This window comes from Dendropsophus ebraccatus, chromosome 2 (assembly GCF_027789765.1).
Source record: "Dendropsophus ebraccatus isolate aDenEbr1 chromosome 2, aDenEbr1.pat, whole genome shotgun sequence".
Classification (NCBI taxonomy): Eukaryota; Metazoa; Chordata; class Amphibia; order Anura; family Hylidae; genus Dendropsophus; species Dendropsophus ebraccatus.
In genome coordinates, this window is record NC_091455.1 from 199,416,200 (window position 1) to 199,433,297 (window position 17,098).

At 42.8% G+C, this 17,098-nt stretch overlaps 1 protein-coding gene across 1 annotated transcript; it reads left to right on the forward strand.

Moving 5' to 3' along the window:
- The first annotated feature begins 212 nt into the window (after positions 1-212).
- On the forward strand, positions 213-3,346 carry PTF1A (pancreas associated transcription factor 1a). Its single transcript, XM_069960534.1, has 2 exons — positions 213-850; positions 2,912-3,346. Exons 1-2 carry the CDS (start codon positions 247-249, stop codon positions 3,115-3,117), a joined length of 810 nt encoding a protein of 269 aa, XP_069816635.1. The 5' UTR covers positions 213-246; the 3' UTR covers positions 3,118-3,346.
- The last annotated feature ends 13,752 nt before the right edge of the window (positions 3,347-17,098 follow it).

The window sequence follows — 17,098 nt, forward strand, 5'->3', positions numbered from 1 at the left end:
GAAGGGAGGGAGCAGCTGGGCTACCTGTGTCACTGAGTGGGTGGGTGGGTGGTGAGAGGAGGGGGTGGGTGGGCACATGTAGGTGACCAGGGAGGAGGGGGTGCCCACTCTGTGATTGGCTCTGGGCTGGGGGTGAAGGCACGCGTCTGGGGATGTTCTTATAAGAATCCTCGCGTGTCTCCTCTTTAGAACTTGCCCAGGGACACCAGGGACCAGACCACTGCTGTGCACCCACAGACCACCACCATGGACACAGTGCTGGAGCAGTTCACAGGCCTGGAGTCCTTCCCTTCCCCTTACTTTGATGAAGAAGACTTCTTCACCGACCAGTCCTCCAGGGACCACTTGGATGCTGAGGACTTCTTTGAAGATGATGTGGACTTCTTGACTGGTCAGATCCAGGACTACTATAAGGACAGTAGGATACTCCATGGGGAGGACTACTGCGATGCTGGCAACTTCTCCTTCTCTTCTTCCTCCTCTGGGGGCTTCCCCTATGACTGTGGGGAGGGGGGCTGCGACTTGTCTCCAGGAATGAAGGGGGGCAGCTCGGCTGCCAAGAGGAGGAGAAGGATCAGGTCTGAAAGAGAGCTGCAGCAGCTGCGGCAGGCGGCCAATGTCAGGGAGAGGAGGAGGATGCAGTCCATCAATGATGCCTTCGAGGGGCTCAGGTCTCACATCCCCACCCTGCCCTATGAGAAGAGACTCTCCAAGGTGGACACCCTGCGCTTGGCCATAGGATACATCAACTTCCTCAGCGAGCTGGTGCAGTCAGATCTCCCCCTGAGGAACCCCAACTCTGAGGGCTCCCTGCAGCCCAAGAAGGTCATCATCTGCCATAGGGGCACAAGTAAGTGGCAGAGCTGGGGAGGGGGTTCAACCAGTGGTCCCCAATAACTATCCAGAAACTACTAGAAACCAATGCAACAGGATAGAATAATTATAGAATAATTGCTATGTGTATATTTAATATTGGGATTGCTGGTACTTGTAGTTTCTGAACTGTTTAAGGTTGTTTGTGTTTCTTTAAAAAATGCTATAAAGCATTGCTAGGGAACCTTGTCTTCCCAGCTTTCACTGTCCAGGCATGATGGGAGTTGTAGTTTTGCAACAGCTGGAGAGCCAAGGTTCCCTACCCCTGCTATAAAGTATATAGGATGATGTATATAGGATGTATTAGCATAAAGGCTATCATCGATTATTATAATCATAAACAGGCTATGAGGTGTATATAGGTATATAGACAATGGAGTATAAATAATTATTGGCTTGGGTGTATGTAGAGTGATGCAGCTAAACTTATATACGGTATGAGATATGTAAAACATAGAATCTGAGGTATATATATATATATATATATATATATATATATATATATATATATATATATATATATTACATAGACAAGTGTTCTCCTACCTGTGACTCTCCAGTTTTTGCAAACCTACAGCTCTCAGCATGACAGTCAATGGGAGTTGTAGTGTATCAGCAGCTGGAGAGCCACAGGTGATGATCCCTGACTTAGACTATGAGATATAAAGTATATACAAGTATATTGACTATGAGATATAAAGTATATACAAGTATATTGACTATGAGATATAAAGTATATACAAGTATATAGACTATGAGATATAGAGAATACATACATTTATAGACCATGGAGTATATAGAATATCTAAATATCCAGGCTATGAGATCTATAGAATATACAGAGTACTGTATATAGACCGTTAGGTAAATAGAATGTAAAAGTATACTTACTATGAGATATAAAGTATATAGAAGTATATAGGCTATAAGGTATATGGAATATACGTATGCAGACTATGTGATACAGAGAATATACAAGTATTTAGGCTATGATGTATATAGAATATATAAGTATATAGGCTATAAGGTATATAAAATATATAAGTATATAAGCTACAAGATACCGTATAGGGAGGATACTGACTGTAATATAGGATGTAGAACATACTATATACTGTAGACTATGATGTATACAGAATATTTAACTATGTAGACTGTGAGATATAGATTATAAAGTGGTGTATAGACTATGGGACATAGAGTATAAATAAGTATATAGACTATGGAATATAAACAAGCATATAGACTATAGGATATAAAGCATAAACACAAGTATATAGACTATGGGATATAGAGTATAAAGTAGTATATAGACTATGGGATATATAGTATATACAAGTATATAGACTATAGGACATAGAGTATAAAGTAGCATATAGACTATGGGATATATAGTATATACAAGTATATAGACTATAGGACATAGAGTATAAAGTAGCATATAGACTATGGGATATAGAGTATAGACAAGTATATAGACTATAGGATATATAGACAAGTATATAGACTATAGGATATAGAGTATAGACAAGTATATAGACTATAGGATATAGAGTATAGAATATGGGATATAGAGTGTATACAAGCATATAGACTATGGGATATAGAGTATAAAGTAGTATATAGACTATGGGATATAGAGTATAGACAAGTATATAGACTTTAGGATATAGAGTATAGACAAGTATATAGACTATAGGATATAGAGAATAGACAAGTATATAGACTATGGGATATAGAGTATAGACAAGTATATAGACTTTAGGATATAGAGAATAGACAAGTATATAGACTATGGGATATAGAGTATAGACAAGTATATAGACTTTAGGATATAGAGAATAGACAAGTATATAGACTATGGGATATAGAGTATAGACAAGTATATAGACTATAGAATATAGAGTATAGACAAGTATATAGACTATAGGATATAGCATATAGACAAGTATACAGAGTTTGCAGCCAGACCCCAGTGCAGAGCTGCCATGGGATTATCAGGCTTCAGTAACTGATGTGTTTGTTTCTTCCCTCCCAGGGTCTCCGTCCCCCAGTGACCCAGATTATGGACTCCCCCCTCTTGCTGGTCATTCTCTTTCCTGGACTGATGAGAAGCAGCTAAGAGATCAGAACATTGTCAGGACCGCCAAAGTGTGGACCCCCGAAGACCCCAGGAAACTAAGCAAATCCTCCCTGAATGACATAGAGAATGAGCCCCCCCTGACCCTCTGCCTGGACCTGTGACCCTGCACTTGCTTCCCCCCCCCCCCCCTGTAAATACACCCTGTATACCCCTGTATATACCTCTGTACATAGCTGATACTGTGCAATGTAATTTATAAGATGTGTACAATGGAAGTGGCAATCATCTCTATATTTATATATTTATTCTAATTGGAGTAGATGGGAAATGAATGTATAATTTATATCTAATTTAATGTGAAATATGCAAAAAGCACAAGATGCGGATCATCCGGGGACACAACTATAATTTATTTTTTCATATTTGTTTCTTATTGAATAAATGTGGTTTTTTAAATGATATTTTAGCTTGTGTTGTATTCACATCACTGACTGCACTGGGGTATATACTATATGTACTGTCACATTTTTAAAGTTGGTTAGTAAACTGCTGCCAGACACTTTCTCCTATGTGATGTGTATGGAACGGTCCAGCGCTCCCCACCAGACACCTTGAATGATCCCATTGACAGCTATGGGATTAGTTTTGAAAAAGGAGCTTTCCCCATGTAATGTTACAATCTGGCACTCCGGCGAAATTTCTTTTTCCTCTATCAGATCAACAGGTATTAGAAAGATATATAGATTTATAATCTACTTCCATTTAAAAATCTCAAGTCTTCCAGTACTTATCAGCTGCTGTATGCCCAGCAGGTATTATACAGCATACAGGCAGGAGAGATTTTCTATAGGGATTTGCTACTGCTCTGGACAATTCCTAACAAGGACAGAGGTGGCAGCAGAGAGCACTGTGTCAGACTGGATAGAATACACCACTTCCTGCAGGACATACAGCAGCTGATGAGTAGTGAAAGACTATTTTTAAATAGATCGAAATAAATTACAAATCTATATAATGGTGCGTTTACACAGGCAGATTTATCTGACAGATCTTTGAAGCCAAAACCAGGAACAGACTATAAACAGGGAGCAGGTCATAAAGAAAAGACTGAGATTTCTCCTCTTTTCAAACCTATTCCAGGCTTTGGCTTCCAAAATCTGTCAGATAAATCTGCCTGTGTAAACGCACCATTACTTTCTGACATCAGCTGATTTAAAAAAAAAAAAAAAGAAAGAAAGAAAAGAAATTACCTTAGTATCCCTTTAACAATTGTTCCACTGTAAGTAAAGATGTAGCAGAGCTGAATGTGTTATTTGGTTCTGTTGGGCACCATAATAACACCCCCAGTAAATATATCTGAAGATTTGAGCATGGGCGACAAACCCCGCTCTGCTACATTGCAAATACAGTTTTTCAGTCCTATAATTCTTAAAGGGATTATCGAGCACTACAAAAACATGGCTTATTTCTTCCAGAGACAGCACCACTCTTGTCTCCAGCTTGGGCGGGGTTTTGCTGCTCGGTTCCATTGAAGTGAATGGAGCTTAATTGCAAACCGCACCTGAACTGGAGACAAGAGTGGTGCTGTCTCTGGAAGAAAGTGGCCATGTTTTTGTAGGACTGTATAACCCCTTTAACCAGCTCCACTTAGCTGGAAGAGAGAGTGTCTGGAGGGAGCACTGAAATATCCCTACACTATCAAAGTGTTCCAACTCCCATCAGCTGTTTGAGCATGATGGGAATTGTAGTTTTGCAGCAGCTGGAGAGCCACAGGTTGTGGAATATAGCATTAGATACAGGGATGGGGAACCTTCGGCCCTCCAGCTGTTGCAAAACTACAATTCCCATCATGCCTGGACAGCCAAAGCGAAGCTTTGGCTGTCCAGGCATGATGGGAATTGTAGTTTTGCAACAGCTGGAGGGCCGAAGGTTCCCCATCCCTGCATTAGAAGGACAGTTCTTTGCTTTCAATGAGCAACATGCAATGCCTCATATCACCTGTGGTGGCGCTGCAGAGCACAGTGCAGGAATTTAAAGGAATTCCCACAACAGGTGATGTCACCTACAGCTCATTCTTAGTGGAAAGAGTCTGAAGAACAAGGTAATAAGTAGAGAAAAGTTTATCTATAGAAGTTGTTAGCATATAAGACAAATGTTTCCTGTTATTAAAGGGGTCATCCAGGATTAGGAAAGCATATCACATACAAACAGCATCACTCCTGTCCTCAGTTTGGGAGTGGGGATTTGCAGCTCAGTTCTAGCGAAGTGAATAAAGCTGAGTTGCAATACCGCACACAACCTGAGGACAGGGGTGGCGCTGTTTTTGCACATGAACAGCTAGGTTTCTCTCATTCTGTATAGTCTCTGTATAATGGAATGATTATTGTATTGTTGGTTGGATTAGCAGACTATGATAGCAGCAGGGGGAGAATATTCCTTCTACATCCAGGCTGGGGGTATAATAATACAACCGCGCCATGCGCCATGCGGCGCTTGATGGCGTATTATATGTAGGTATAGAAGCGTTGTCCCAATATTACTATTTGTAGTATCGGTGCAATAGGACCTGATCACGTTATTGATCACTGCAGGATTGTAGACACTACAAATAGTAAAACATGGTGTAAAGTGAAACTGGCTCAGTTGCCCCTAGCAACCAATCAGATTCCACCTTTCATTTTCCAAAGAGTCTGTGAGGAATGAAAGGTGGAATCTGATTGGTTGCTAGGGGGAACTGAGCCAATTCTACTTTACACCGTGTTTGATAAATCTCCCCCATTATGAATGTGGTCGGTATATGGAGTCATGACGCCATAGAAGTCTTCATGATGATCATTCTGGAACAGCTGAGGAGATCAGTGGAGATCAGTAAGAACATTGGCGCAGATGTATGATAGCACATGCTGACACAATTTTAGCATGTGACCCTATCCAGGGTTGCTTGTTCCTGATAATTGGCTCTTGTTAAGGGGGTAATCTTCTTTTAAATCGACTGGTGTCAGAAAGTGGCAGAGATTTTAAATTTACTTCTAATAAATCTCAATTCTTCCAGTACTTATCAGCTGCTGTACGTCCTGCAGGAAGTGGTGTATTCTTTCCGGTGTGAGGCAGTGCTCACTTCTGCCACCTCTGTCCATGTCAGGAACTGACCAGAGCAGTAGCAAATCCCCATAGAAAACCTCTCCTGCTCTCTAGACTGGAAAAAGAATACACCACTTCCTGCAGGACACACAGCAGCTGATAAGTACTGGAAGACTGGAGATTTTTAAATAGAAGTAATTACAGATCTATATATCTTTCTGACACCAGTTGATTTGAAAGAAATATTTTTTTTTGCCGGAGTACCCCTTTAAGAAAAATGCTGGATTGGCTTTTTCCATAACTCTCATAGACTTTAGCAGAGAGGGCTGTATACATACAAAGCTACATCTCCTAAATTACTGGAATATAAGATCAGGTGAGGTCTGCGCTACACCAATATTTTTGCCCAAAAGCCACCACACATAAAACCTAAAAAACTGTTCTCGTCACCCAACTTACTCCCACTTCTATTTTCCCTAATGGAAATGCTGCAATGACATCCGCAGGATTAAAAAAAAATATATATGTCTGCTTTCTTACAGAAACAGCACCACTCTTTGTGTTTGTTATTGCAACTATCTTCTACTGAAGTAAATGGAGCCGAACTGTAATCCATCACATAACCCGAAGACAGGGGTGGTGCTGTTTTTGAAAGAAAGCAGACTTTTTTTTAAATCCTGAAAAATCCCTTTAAGCATGTAACACTGCAGCCAATCCCAGGCATCAGCAGCCCATGCACTACATGAATGCTTATTGGCTGTGGTGTTACATTCCCATTGCAGCAGTTCCAGAGAATAAAGAGGTGCTGCAGCAGCAAGTGGATGGGTAGGTACATCTTTTTTCTTTATTATTTTACCCTATTCCCCACCTGTATACAATTTTTAAGACGACCTATTCTTTTCAAATCAGCTGGTACCAAAAAGTTATATAGATTTGTAAATTACCTCTTTTTAAAAATCTCAAGTCTTTCAGTATTTATCAGCTGCTGTATGTCCTGCAGGAAGTGGTGTTCTCTGCTGCCACCTCTGTTCATGTCCAAAGCAGAAGCAGTTTACTATGGGGATTTGCTACTGCTATAGAGAGTTCCCGCCATGGACAGTGGTGGCAGCAGAGAGCACTCGTCAGACTGGAAAGAATACACCACTTCCTGCAGGACATACAGCAGCTGATAAGTACTGGAAGACTGGAGATATTAAAATAGAAGTAGTTTATAAATCTGTATAACTTTCCAGTACCAGTTGATTTGAATGAAAACAAAACAAAACATTTTTGTTGTACATACAGTAGTTGTGCTGTCTTCTCTTTTCAGCAGTTCATTGAGGTCTGTGGCTGTTGGTTTATGCAGAGCTCTCTTTAAAAAACACGGCCACTTTCTTCCAGCACCACTTCTGTACCAGGTCAGGTTTGATTTGCAATTAATTTCCATGCACTTCAATGGAACAGAGTTACAAAACTGGAGACAAGAGAGATGCTGTCTCTGGAAGAAAGCGACCATGTTTTTGTAGTGCTGGAGAACCCCTTTAAGGGCCCACCACTGCATTTCAGTAGGGTTGAGGTCCAGACTTTGGGCCATGGAACACCTTAAAGGTAGCTTCACACGTACTGGATCCACAGCAGATTTCATGCTGCGAGCTTGAGGATCCTGGTATAGTGAAGGTCTATGGGGTCACATACCCTGCTGCGGATATGTGACCCGGCCCCTTTAATCCCCCGCATCCTGCCGCCTGCAACCCCCGGCCCAGAGCATACATTACCTGCTCGGCACCATGGCTGTCTTAGGCTCCCGGATCCCCTCGCTCCCCATCAGCCAGTCAGTGCTGCCGTGCACTGATTGCTGGAGAACCTTCATCATTGGATCCTCGTCCTGATGCGTGACCCCGTTTTAGCTGTTGGATAGATCAGTGATTTTCAACTAGTGTGCCGCGACACATGGTCGGGTGTGCCGCGGGGAAAGTTCCCCAAACTATGGTGCCCCTGTGAAACAGGAGAAAACAATGGGGGAGAGAAACCTGGGGATGGGGAAGAAACAGGGGAGAGAAGCAGGGGGGAGAGAAACATGGGGATGGGGGAGAAACAGGGGAGAGAAGTTTGGTGGAGAGAAGCAGTGGGGAGAGAAGTATGGTGGAGAGAAGCAGGGGGGAGAGAAGTTTGGTGGAGAGAAGCACGGGGGAGAGAAGCACAGGACAGAAGCAGAGGGGAGAAGTATGGTGGAGAGAAGCACAGGAGAGAAGCACAGGGGGAGAAGAAAACAGGCCCAGGTTTCACACTGAGTGAGTATAAATACATTTAGAATCTATATTATTAACTATATGTATAATACTGTATGTACTGTTTTAGTGTCATTTTGTGCCATTTTGGTTGGTGGTGTGCCCCGGGATTTTTTAAGTATAAAAAGTGTGCCGCGGCTCAAAAAAGGTTGAAAATCACTGGGATAGATAGTCTGACTCTAAAATACATTCACTGTGCATTATGGCCAACCATCTCCTTTTTTATCTCATCTGTCCAAGGGACATCGGCCCAGATTTACTAATGTGTCTTTGCCAGAATTTTAGCTATAAAAAACTGATGCCCGTTTCTCCACATTTATTATTGGTTTTAGACAATTTTCAACCACTTTTAGTGTAAACTAGCATAAACTAATGACAGAGAAGCTGAACAGAATGATGTGTCAGAGATATCCTGAATAACAAGGACGATAACTAGTCCTCTTCATTATGTGCATGTGCTCAGTAGTCCTTGATATACATGAGCATCAGCTCCCTCTTCCCACTATATATATATGTATTGTGTATAGACAGACAGCTATCAATCAGCAGCTGAAGGGCGGAGGGAGTGACACATTACGAATCTCATTCTCCTGCATATTAGGAGAACAGCTGAACAGAATTATTTAAGTAATACATTGTTCTGTACTGTATTTTGCACTTTATTGCATACATTTAGTATTTGATAAAATAGGAAAACAGAACAGAGGTCGTACGTTTCCTGTAGTTCACCGACACTGCAGCAGGGATTGTGTCCCCCTCCTCCACACACATCTTCTCCAGATCTTTCAGGTTTCGGAGCTGTCGGTCCCTCCAAAGATTTTTTATTGGGATCAGGTGTGGAGACTGGCGGCCCCTCCAGGACCTTGAGATGCTTCTTATGGAGCTGCTCCTTAGTTGCCCTGGCTGTGTATTTCCTCCTTAGTTGCCCTATCTGTGTGTTTGGGTCATTGCCATGCTGAAATCCCAGCCACGACCCATCTTCAATGCTCTTGGGGTATATGCACACTGAATTAAAAAATTAAAAGGCAAGGAATTAAAAAGGCAAGATTTCTGCTTGAAATTCCTCTCCTTTTCTGTTCTGGCTGAATAGGAGTGCAATTTAAGCAGAATGTCAAGCAGAATTTAAGCCCCATTGACTTCAATAGGAATCCTCTAGCGAAATCCGCCCAAAGAATTGACATGTCAATTCTTTGGGCCGAACATGGATTCTGCGCGGATTTTCCGGACGGAAAATTCCTCCATGTGTAATGCGCTGAAATCTAATAGAAACCTATGGGAGCCAAGACTGAAAATTTTTTATGTGTGGAATTTTGAGCAGATTTCCCGTCAAAATGCACAAGGAATCCACTCGAAATTCTGTGAGAATTGCTCATTGTGCATATACCCTTAGGACGGGTTCACACTACGGAATTCTCGCGGACAATGTCCGCGGAATTCCGTCAGCTGTCCGCCCGCACATCTGGGCGCCTTTCCGCCGGCCCCATAGACACCATTCTATGGGCCGGCATATTCCGCTATACGCTGAAAGAAGTGTCATGTCACTTCTTTTAGCGGATCGCGGAATACGCCGGCCCATAGAATGGTGTCTATGGAGCCGGCGGAAAAGCACGTGCCCGTGCGGGTGGACAGCTGACGGAATTCCGCGGACATTGTCCGCGAGAATTCCGTAGTGTGAACCCGTCCTTACTGAGGAAATGAGGTCGTTGGCCATAATCTCACAATACTTGACCCCATCCATCCTTCCTTTAATACAGTGCAGTCCTCCTATCCCTTTTGCAGAAAAGCACCCTAAAGTATGATGTTTCCACCCCTATACCTTGGGGAGTTCTGGGCTGATTCTGCAATTTTCCTTTCCCAACAAGGTAAGATTTTGTATGGAGCCCCAGACCAAGGCAGATTGACAGTCCTTTCGTGTTTCCTTTATTTTGTAATAATTGCGCCAACAGTTGTTGCCTTCTCACCAAGCTGCTTGCCTATTGTCCTGTAGCCCATCCCAGCCTTGTGCAGGTCTACAGTTCCTGGTGTCCTTGCAGAATGTGTAGATTTGGTAACTGAGGATTAAATTCATAAACTCTTTATTGATCTAGAGCTGCTCACTATATCAGTAGTGATCTAAAAGAGGACTAGAAGTGAGTACATGAATGAGACCCTAACCCCGACACATCAGGTTACATAGTGGACTGTGTACAAGGATATATAGATGATGTGTGTGGTGTCCCACAATAAGTGTTGCTATTGGTTACACCCTTCACAAAAATCTGTACTCTTATGTGTAAGTGGTAATGTAGCAGTACCAAAGTTTTACCACTAGATGTCATTATTGCAAGTATGTATGCCTAGATATTGCATGGCTGTAGAAGCTAAAGGTTTCTTGTGTGTCTGTACACCAATGAGAGTTCTTTCTTCTTCTTTCCTATCACCTTTCTCTTTACATCTTTCAAATGCAATCCTCACCGACTCACAGCACACCTTACATGTGCTGTAGAAAGGAAGTAACATGGGTAGAGGAAGTGTAGGGTCTTTCTACTCTGAATTCTGTAGGGGAAGGATGCAAGCTAGAACGCTCCCTACAGCAGCCAAGTTGGGCCCTGGCTCCTGCCAGGTCCTCCGTTCAGGGAGTTGTGCTCTAGACGTTGAGCAGAGCACATGTATATGCTAGACCTAGACACAGTTTCTCCTCAAGCAACACTACTAAATGCTATGCAGTGTTAAGTTGCTACTAGAGAGGACAAGTCAGGGATCATCTCAACCCACGCCGTGGACAAGAGCAACACAGTGCAGGACAGTATCCATAAAAAGTAAAGGAACTGATCCGGATTGAGCAAAGTTGCTAGAAGCCTAGGAACTCTATCTCGCAGTGTGGGTGTAATCAGAGAACTCTGACCACTCTGCTCATCCCAGGTCTGGGGCTTGTGTCACCCTCTAGGACGGGTATAAAGTACCCGTATAAAGTACAATATCAAGGCAAAGCTGTATTACCTGCTTTCTACATCAAGTAAACAGATTTTATTTATTGTAACGGGACTCTGTGGTTCTTCACTAAGGACCTACACAGTGAATACACCATGCTTGGGTCATTGGCAGTGCCAATAGTCAGTACCATTACAAATCTTAAAAATATTTTTTGGAGTACTTGGTCAGCGCTGGGATCCGGTGGTGAAAAAAATGCCAGTTTCCGTGCTCAACAACGTTTTCTGCTGACGGAAATACAGAGGAATTCCAATATACAGTGGTACCTTGTTTTAAGAGTAACTTGGATTGAGAGCGTTTTGCAAGAAGAGCTCACAGTTTTTCAAAATTGTGACTTGGTTTAGGAGCATTGCTTTAGTTTAAGAGCTCCCTGTGCTGGGTGGGAGGATGAGTGGGGGAGGGGAATGTTCTACATAGCGGGGTCTACAGCACTGTACTCTGACCCAGGAAGTCTCCCCCACCTTTCACATCATAGCATATCAACTTCAGGCTGGGGCTTGCATAAGAGAACAGGACGGTGGAGGTAATCTCTCCATAGCTGTAACCCCTCTCTCCCCGGACAGAGAGTGCTGCTATACTGTGCCCACATCTGCCCTGCTCATTCCTCCCTGCAGTCTCTGTCAGCCCTTGTGTTTCCCATCCTTTCCATTCCTGTTATAATCTGTCTGCACTTACACTCAGCTATACACACTGCAGTAATAATGTGCCTGCACTTACACTCAGCTATATTCACTGGTGTTATAATGTGCCTGCACTCACACTCAGCTATACAACCTGCTGCTATACTTTGCCTGCACTTACACTCAGCTATACACACTGTTGTATAGAGAAGCTTCTGTCACTGTCCTCCTGCACAGCTCTGTGATTCTCACTTCCTGATTGGTCCATGCCGAACACACACCCCTTCCCCATTGCTGTCATGTGACCACACAGACCTCTGACAGCAGCCCTGCTTCTCTATTCTAGCCTGTTGTACTAAGCTACTGCATTATGGGGATCTGCAGTTCCATCCTCTATCTACAAACAGTTTTTTGTATATTATCGTGCCTTTTGAAGGTACTGCAAGTGAGCTCTAATCTTTCTGACCGGCACTCTTTTGCGCCCATACAGGGTCCCATAGAGATAAACTTTAAAGGGCTTATCCAAGGTTTAAAATGTATCATCATCCACATGATAGAGGACAACTATCAGATCGGTGGGGGACTCCAACCATTGGGAGGTAGATGCTCAGCTATAACATTGGCTAGAGCCAAGTTAAAGGGGTTATCCAGCGAAAATCATTTTCTTTCAAATCAACTGGTTTCAGAAAGTTATATAGATTTGTAATTTACTTCTAATTAAAAAAATCTCAAGTTTTCCCATACTTATCAGTTGCTGCATGTCCTGCAGGAAGTGGTGTATTCTTTCCAGTCTGACACAGTGCTCTCTGCTGCCACCTCTGTCCATGTCAGGAACTGTCCAGAGCAGTAGCAAATCCCCATAAAAACCTCTCCTGCTCTGGACAGTTCCTGACATGGACAGAGGTGGCAGCAGAGAGCACTGTGTCAGACTGGGAAGAATACACCACTTCCTGCAGGACATAAAGCAGCTGATAAGTACTGGAAGACTGGAGATTTTTAAATAGAATTAAATTACAAATCTATATAACTTTCTGAAAACAGTTGATTTGAAAGAAAATGATTTTTGCTGGAGTAGGATTAATGGGTGATTAGCTGTGGGTTGCTGGACTAATAGCTTATGGATCAGTGCATTGAGTAACCTGGACTACTGGTGGATGGGTGCAGGGGGTAGCTGGCTGTACGGCTGCATGAGTGCACGTCATACATACGTTCATACTATTGACTGATGTGAGTGCAGTGATCAGCTTGTACCACTAATGGATGAGTACAGTGGATAGCTTATATTATTAATGGATGGGTACAGTGGTTAGCTTGTAGTATTGGTGGATAGGCACAGTGGTTAGCTTGAAGTATTATTGGATAGGTACAGTGGTTAACTTGTAGTATTGGTGGATAGGTACAGTGGTTAGCTTGCAGTATTATTGGATAGGTACAGTGGTTAGCTTGTAGTATTGGTGGATAGGTACAGTGGTTAGCTTGTAGTATTAATGGATGGGTACAGTGGTTAGCTTGTAGTATTGGTGGATAGGTGCAGTGGTTAGCTTGTAGTATTGGTGGATAAGTACAGTGGTTAGCTTGTAGTATTGGTGGATGGGTACAGTGGTTAGCTTGTAGTATTGGTGGATAGGTACAGTGGTTAGCTTGTAGTATTAATGGATGGGTACAGTGGTTAGCTTGTAGTATTGGTGGATAAGTACAGTGGTTAGCTTGTAGTATTGGTGGATAGGTACAGTGGTTAGCTTTTAAGTATTGGTGGATAGGTACAGTGGTTAGCTTGTAGTATTGGTGGATAGGTACAGTGGTTAGCTTGTAGTATTGGTGGATAGGTACAGTGGTTAGCTTGCATTATTGGTGGATAGGTACAGTGGTTAGCTTGCATTATTGGTGGATAGGTACAGTGGTTAGCTTGCATTATTGGTGGATAGGTACAGTGATTAGCTTGTAGTATTGGTGGAAAGGTACAGTGGTTAGCTTGTAGTATTGGTGGAAAGGTATAGTGGTTAGCTTGTAGTATTGGTGAAAAGGTACAGTGGTTAGCTTGTAGTGTTGGTGGATAGGTACAGTGGTTAGCTTGTAGAATTGGTAGATAGGTGCAGTGGTTAGCTTATAGTATTGGTGGATTGTTACAGTGGTTAGCTTGTAGTATTGGTGGATAGGTACAGTGGTTAGCTTGCAGTATTGGTGGATAGGTGCAGTGGTTAGCTTATAGTATTGGTGGATAGGTACAGTGGTTAGCTTATAGTATTACTGGATAGGTACAGTGGTTAGCTTATAGTATTACTGGATAGGTGCAGTGGTTAGCTTATAGTATTGGTGGATAGGTACAGTGGTTAGCTTATAGTATTACTGGATAGGTGCAGTGGTTAGCTTATAGTATTACTGGATAGGTACAGTGGTTAGCTTGCAGTATTATTGGATAGGTACAGTGGTTAGCTTGCAGTATTATTGGATAGGTACAGTGGTTAGCTTGTAGTCTTGGTTGATAGGTACAGTAGTTAGCTTACAGTATTGGTGGATAGGTACAGTGGTTAGCTTCCAGTATTGGTGGATAGGTGCAGTGGTTAGCAAGTAGCAAGTATGAACTTGATGGACATGTGTCTTTTTTCAACCGTATTAACTATGTAACTATGTAACTATGTAACTATGTATTGGTGGATAAGTAGAATTGTTAGCTTACAGTATTGGTGGATAGGTGCAGTGGTTAGCTTGTAGTATTGGTGGATAGGTACAGTGGTTAGCTTGTAGTATTGGTGGATAGGTACAGTGGTTAGCTTGTAGTATTGGTGGATAGGTACAGTGGTTAGCATTCAGAGTAACAATTAAATCGATTAGCTTGTAGTAGTAATGCATGAATATTTGCAGAATTGGTAAAAAAAAAAAGTAGAGTGGCTAGCTTAAAGGCACACTAACTACATGGAATTGCTTTTGCTTTTAGTTTTTATTGATAGCACTTTATATAGGTCCCTACAATTGCTAGTTTATACCATTACTAGATGACTACAGTGGTTAGCTTGTATAAGTAATAGTTACATGGAATCACCTGTAGTAGTGATAGATCAGCACAGTGGTCAGCCAGGGGCAGTTATACTGGACAATGGTCAGCCAGGGGCAGTTATACTGGACAATGGTCACCCAGGAGCAGTTATACTGGACAATGGTCAGCCAGGGGCAGTTATACTGGACAATGGTCAGCCAGGAGCAGTTATATTGGACAGTGGTCAGCCAGGGGCAGTTATATTGGACAGTGGTCAGCCAGGGGCAGTTATACTAGACAGTAGTCAGCCAGGGGCAGTTATACCGGACAGTGGTCAGCCAGGGGCAGTTATACTGGACAGTGGTCAGCCAGGGGCAGTTATACTGGACAGTGGTCAGCCAGGGGCAGTTATACTGGACAGTGGTCAGCCAGGGACGCCCCATCTTCACACACCTATTGGCGATACCAGACCTGACCAATACCACCATACCCCCCACCCCCTGGAAAAGACACCAGATTTGCTGGCAAGTCTGTACGGGAGGAGGGAAACTAAAAAAATAAAAACAAAAAAAAAATAGTTTTTTTCTGTCCCCCTGCTCCCTGGTGCTGCCCCCCTGCAAGGTGCTGCCCTAGGCACCAGACCACGGGTGCCTAGTGGTAAATACGGCCCTGCAGCCAGGGGCAGTTATACTGTATAGTGGTCAGCCAGGGGCAGTTATACTGTATAGTGGTCAGCCAGGGGCAGTTATACTGTATAGTGGTCAGCCAGGGGCAGTTATACTGTATAGTGGTCAGCCAGGGGCAGTTATACTGTATAGTGGTCAGCCAGGGGCAGTTATACTGTATAGTGGTCAGCCAGGGGCAGTTATACTGTATAGTGGTCAGCCAGGGGGAGGTGTACTGGACAGACTCCATATATTGATTGTTTTGTACAGAGGAACAAAAGTTAGAGTTAGAGTGTCTTGAAGTATCGACAGCATATCCAGAAGTCATTACTTTGCAGTATAAATAGAGGAGTAGAGTGGTTAGCAGGTTATATTGATAGATTTGTACAGATCTTAGCTTGCAGGAACAATAGTTATGTAGACTAGCTTGCAGTACTGACAGCATATCCAGCAGTGAGTACTTAGCAGTATTAATATATTCAGGAATTCAGGAACAATAATTACATATAGTATTGATAGCATATCCAGCACTGGAGTGGTTAGCTTGAGATATATTTATATATACACATATACAGGTTAGCTTGCAGGAACAATAGTTACATATAGTAGCTTGTAGTACTGATAGCATATCCAGCACTGAGTACTTTGCAGAATTGATAGTGAGTAGCTGGCAGCCTATAGCTGAGTATAATGATAAGCTGGCAGCCTATAGCTGAGTATAGTGAGTAGCTGGCAGCCTATAGCTGAGTATAGTGATAAGCTGGCAGCCTATAGCTGAGTATAGTGATTAGCTGGCAGCCTATAGCTGAGTATAGTGATTAGCTGGCAGCCTATAGCTGAGTGTAGTGATTAGCTGGCAGCCTATAGCTGAGTATAGTGAGTAGCTGGCAGCCTATAGCTGAGTATAGTTATTAGCTGGCAGCCTATAGCTGAGTATAGTTATTAGCTGGCAGTCTATAGCTGAGTATGGTTATTAGCTGGCAGCCTATAGCTGCGTATAGTGAGTAGCTGGCAGCCTATAGCTGAGTATAGTGATTAGCTGGCAGCCTATAGCTGAGTATAGTGATTAGCTGGCAGCCTATAGCTGAGTATAGTGATTAGCTGGCAGCCTATAGCTGAGTATAGTGATTAGCTGGCAGCCTATAGCTGAGTATGGTTATTAGCTGGCAGCCTATATCTGCGTATAGTGAGTAGCTGGCAGCCTATAGCTGAGTATAGTGATTAGCTGGCAGCCTATAGCTGAGTATAGTGATTAGCTGGCAGCCTATAGCTGAGTATAGTGATTAGCTGGCAGCCTATAGCTGAGTATAGTGATTAGCTGGCAGCCTATAGCTGAGTATAGTGATTAGCTGGCAGCCTATAGCTGAGTATAGTGATTAGCTGGCAGCCTATAGCTGAGTATAGTGATAAGCTTGTAGAAATAATAGCGAGTAGCTGTCAGCATTGATACATAAGCACTGGGATTAGCTGTCAGCATTGATACATAAGCACTGGGATTAGCCAGTATGACCACTTTGTTGAGTACTCTGGAGAAGTGTATACAAATAACTGCAGGATAAAATACT

Coding starts and splice junctions, on each gene's coding strand:
- PTF1A (XM_069960534.1), top strand. CDS start 247: ATGGACACAGTGCTGGAGCAGTTCACAGGCCTGGAGTCCTTCCCTTCC. Junction 851..2,911: donor CATCTGCCATAGGGGCACAA/GTAAGTGGCAGA, acceptor CTTCCCTCCCAG/GGTCTCCGTCCCCCAGTGAC.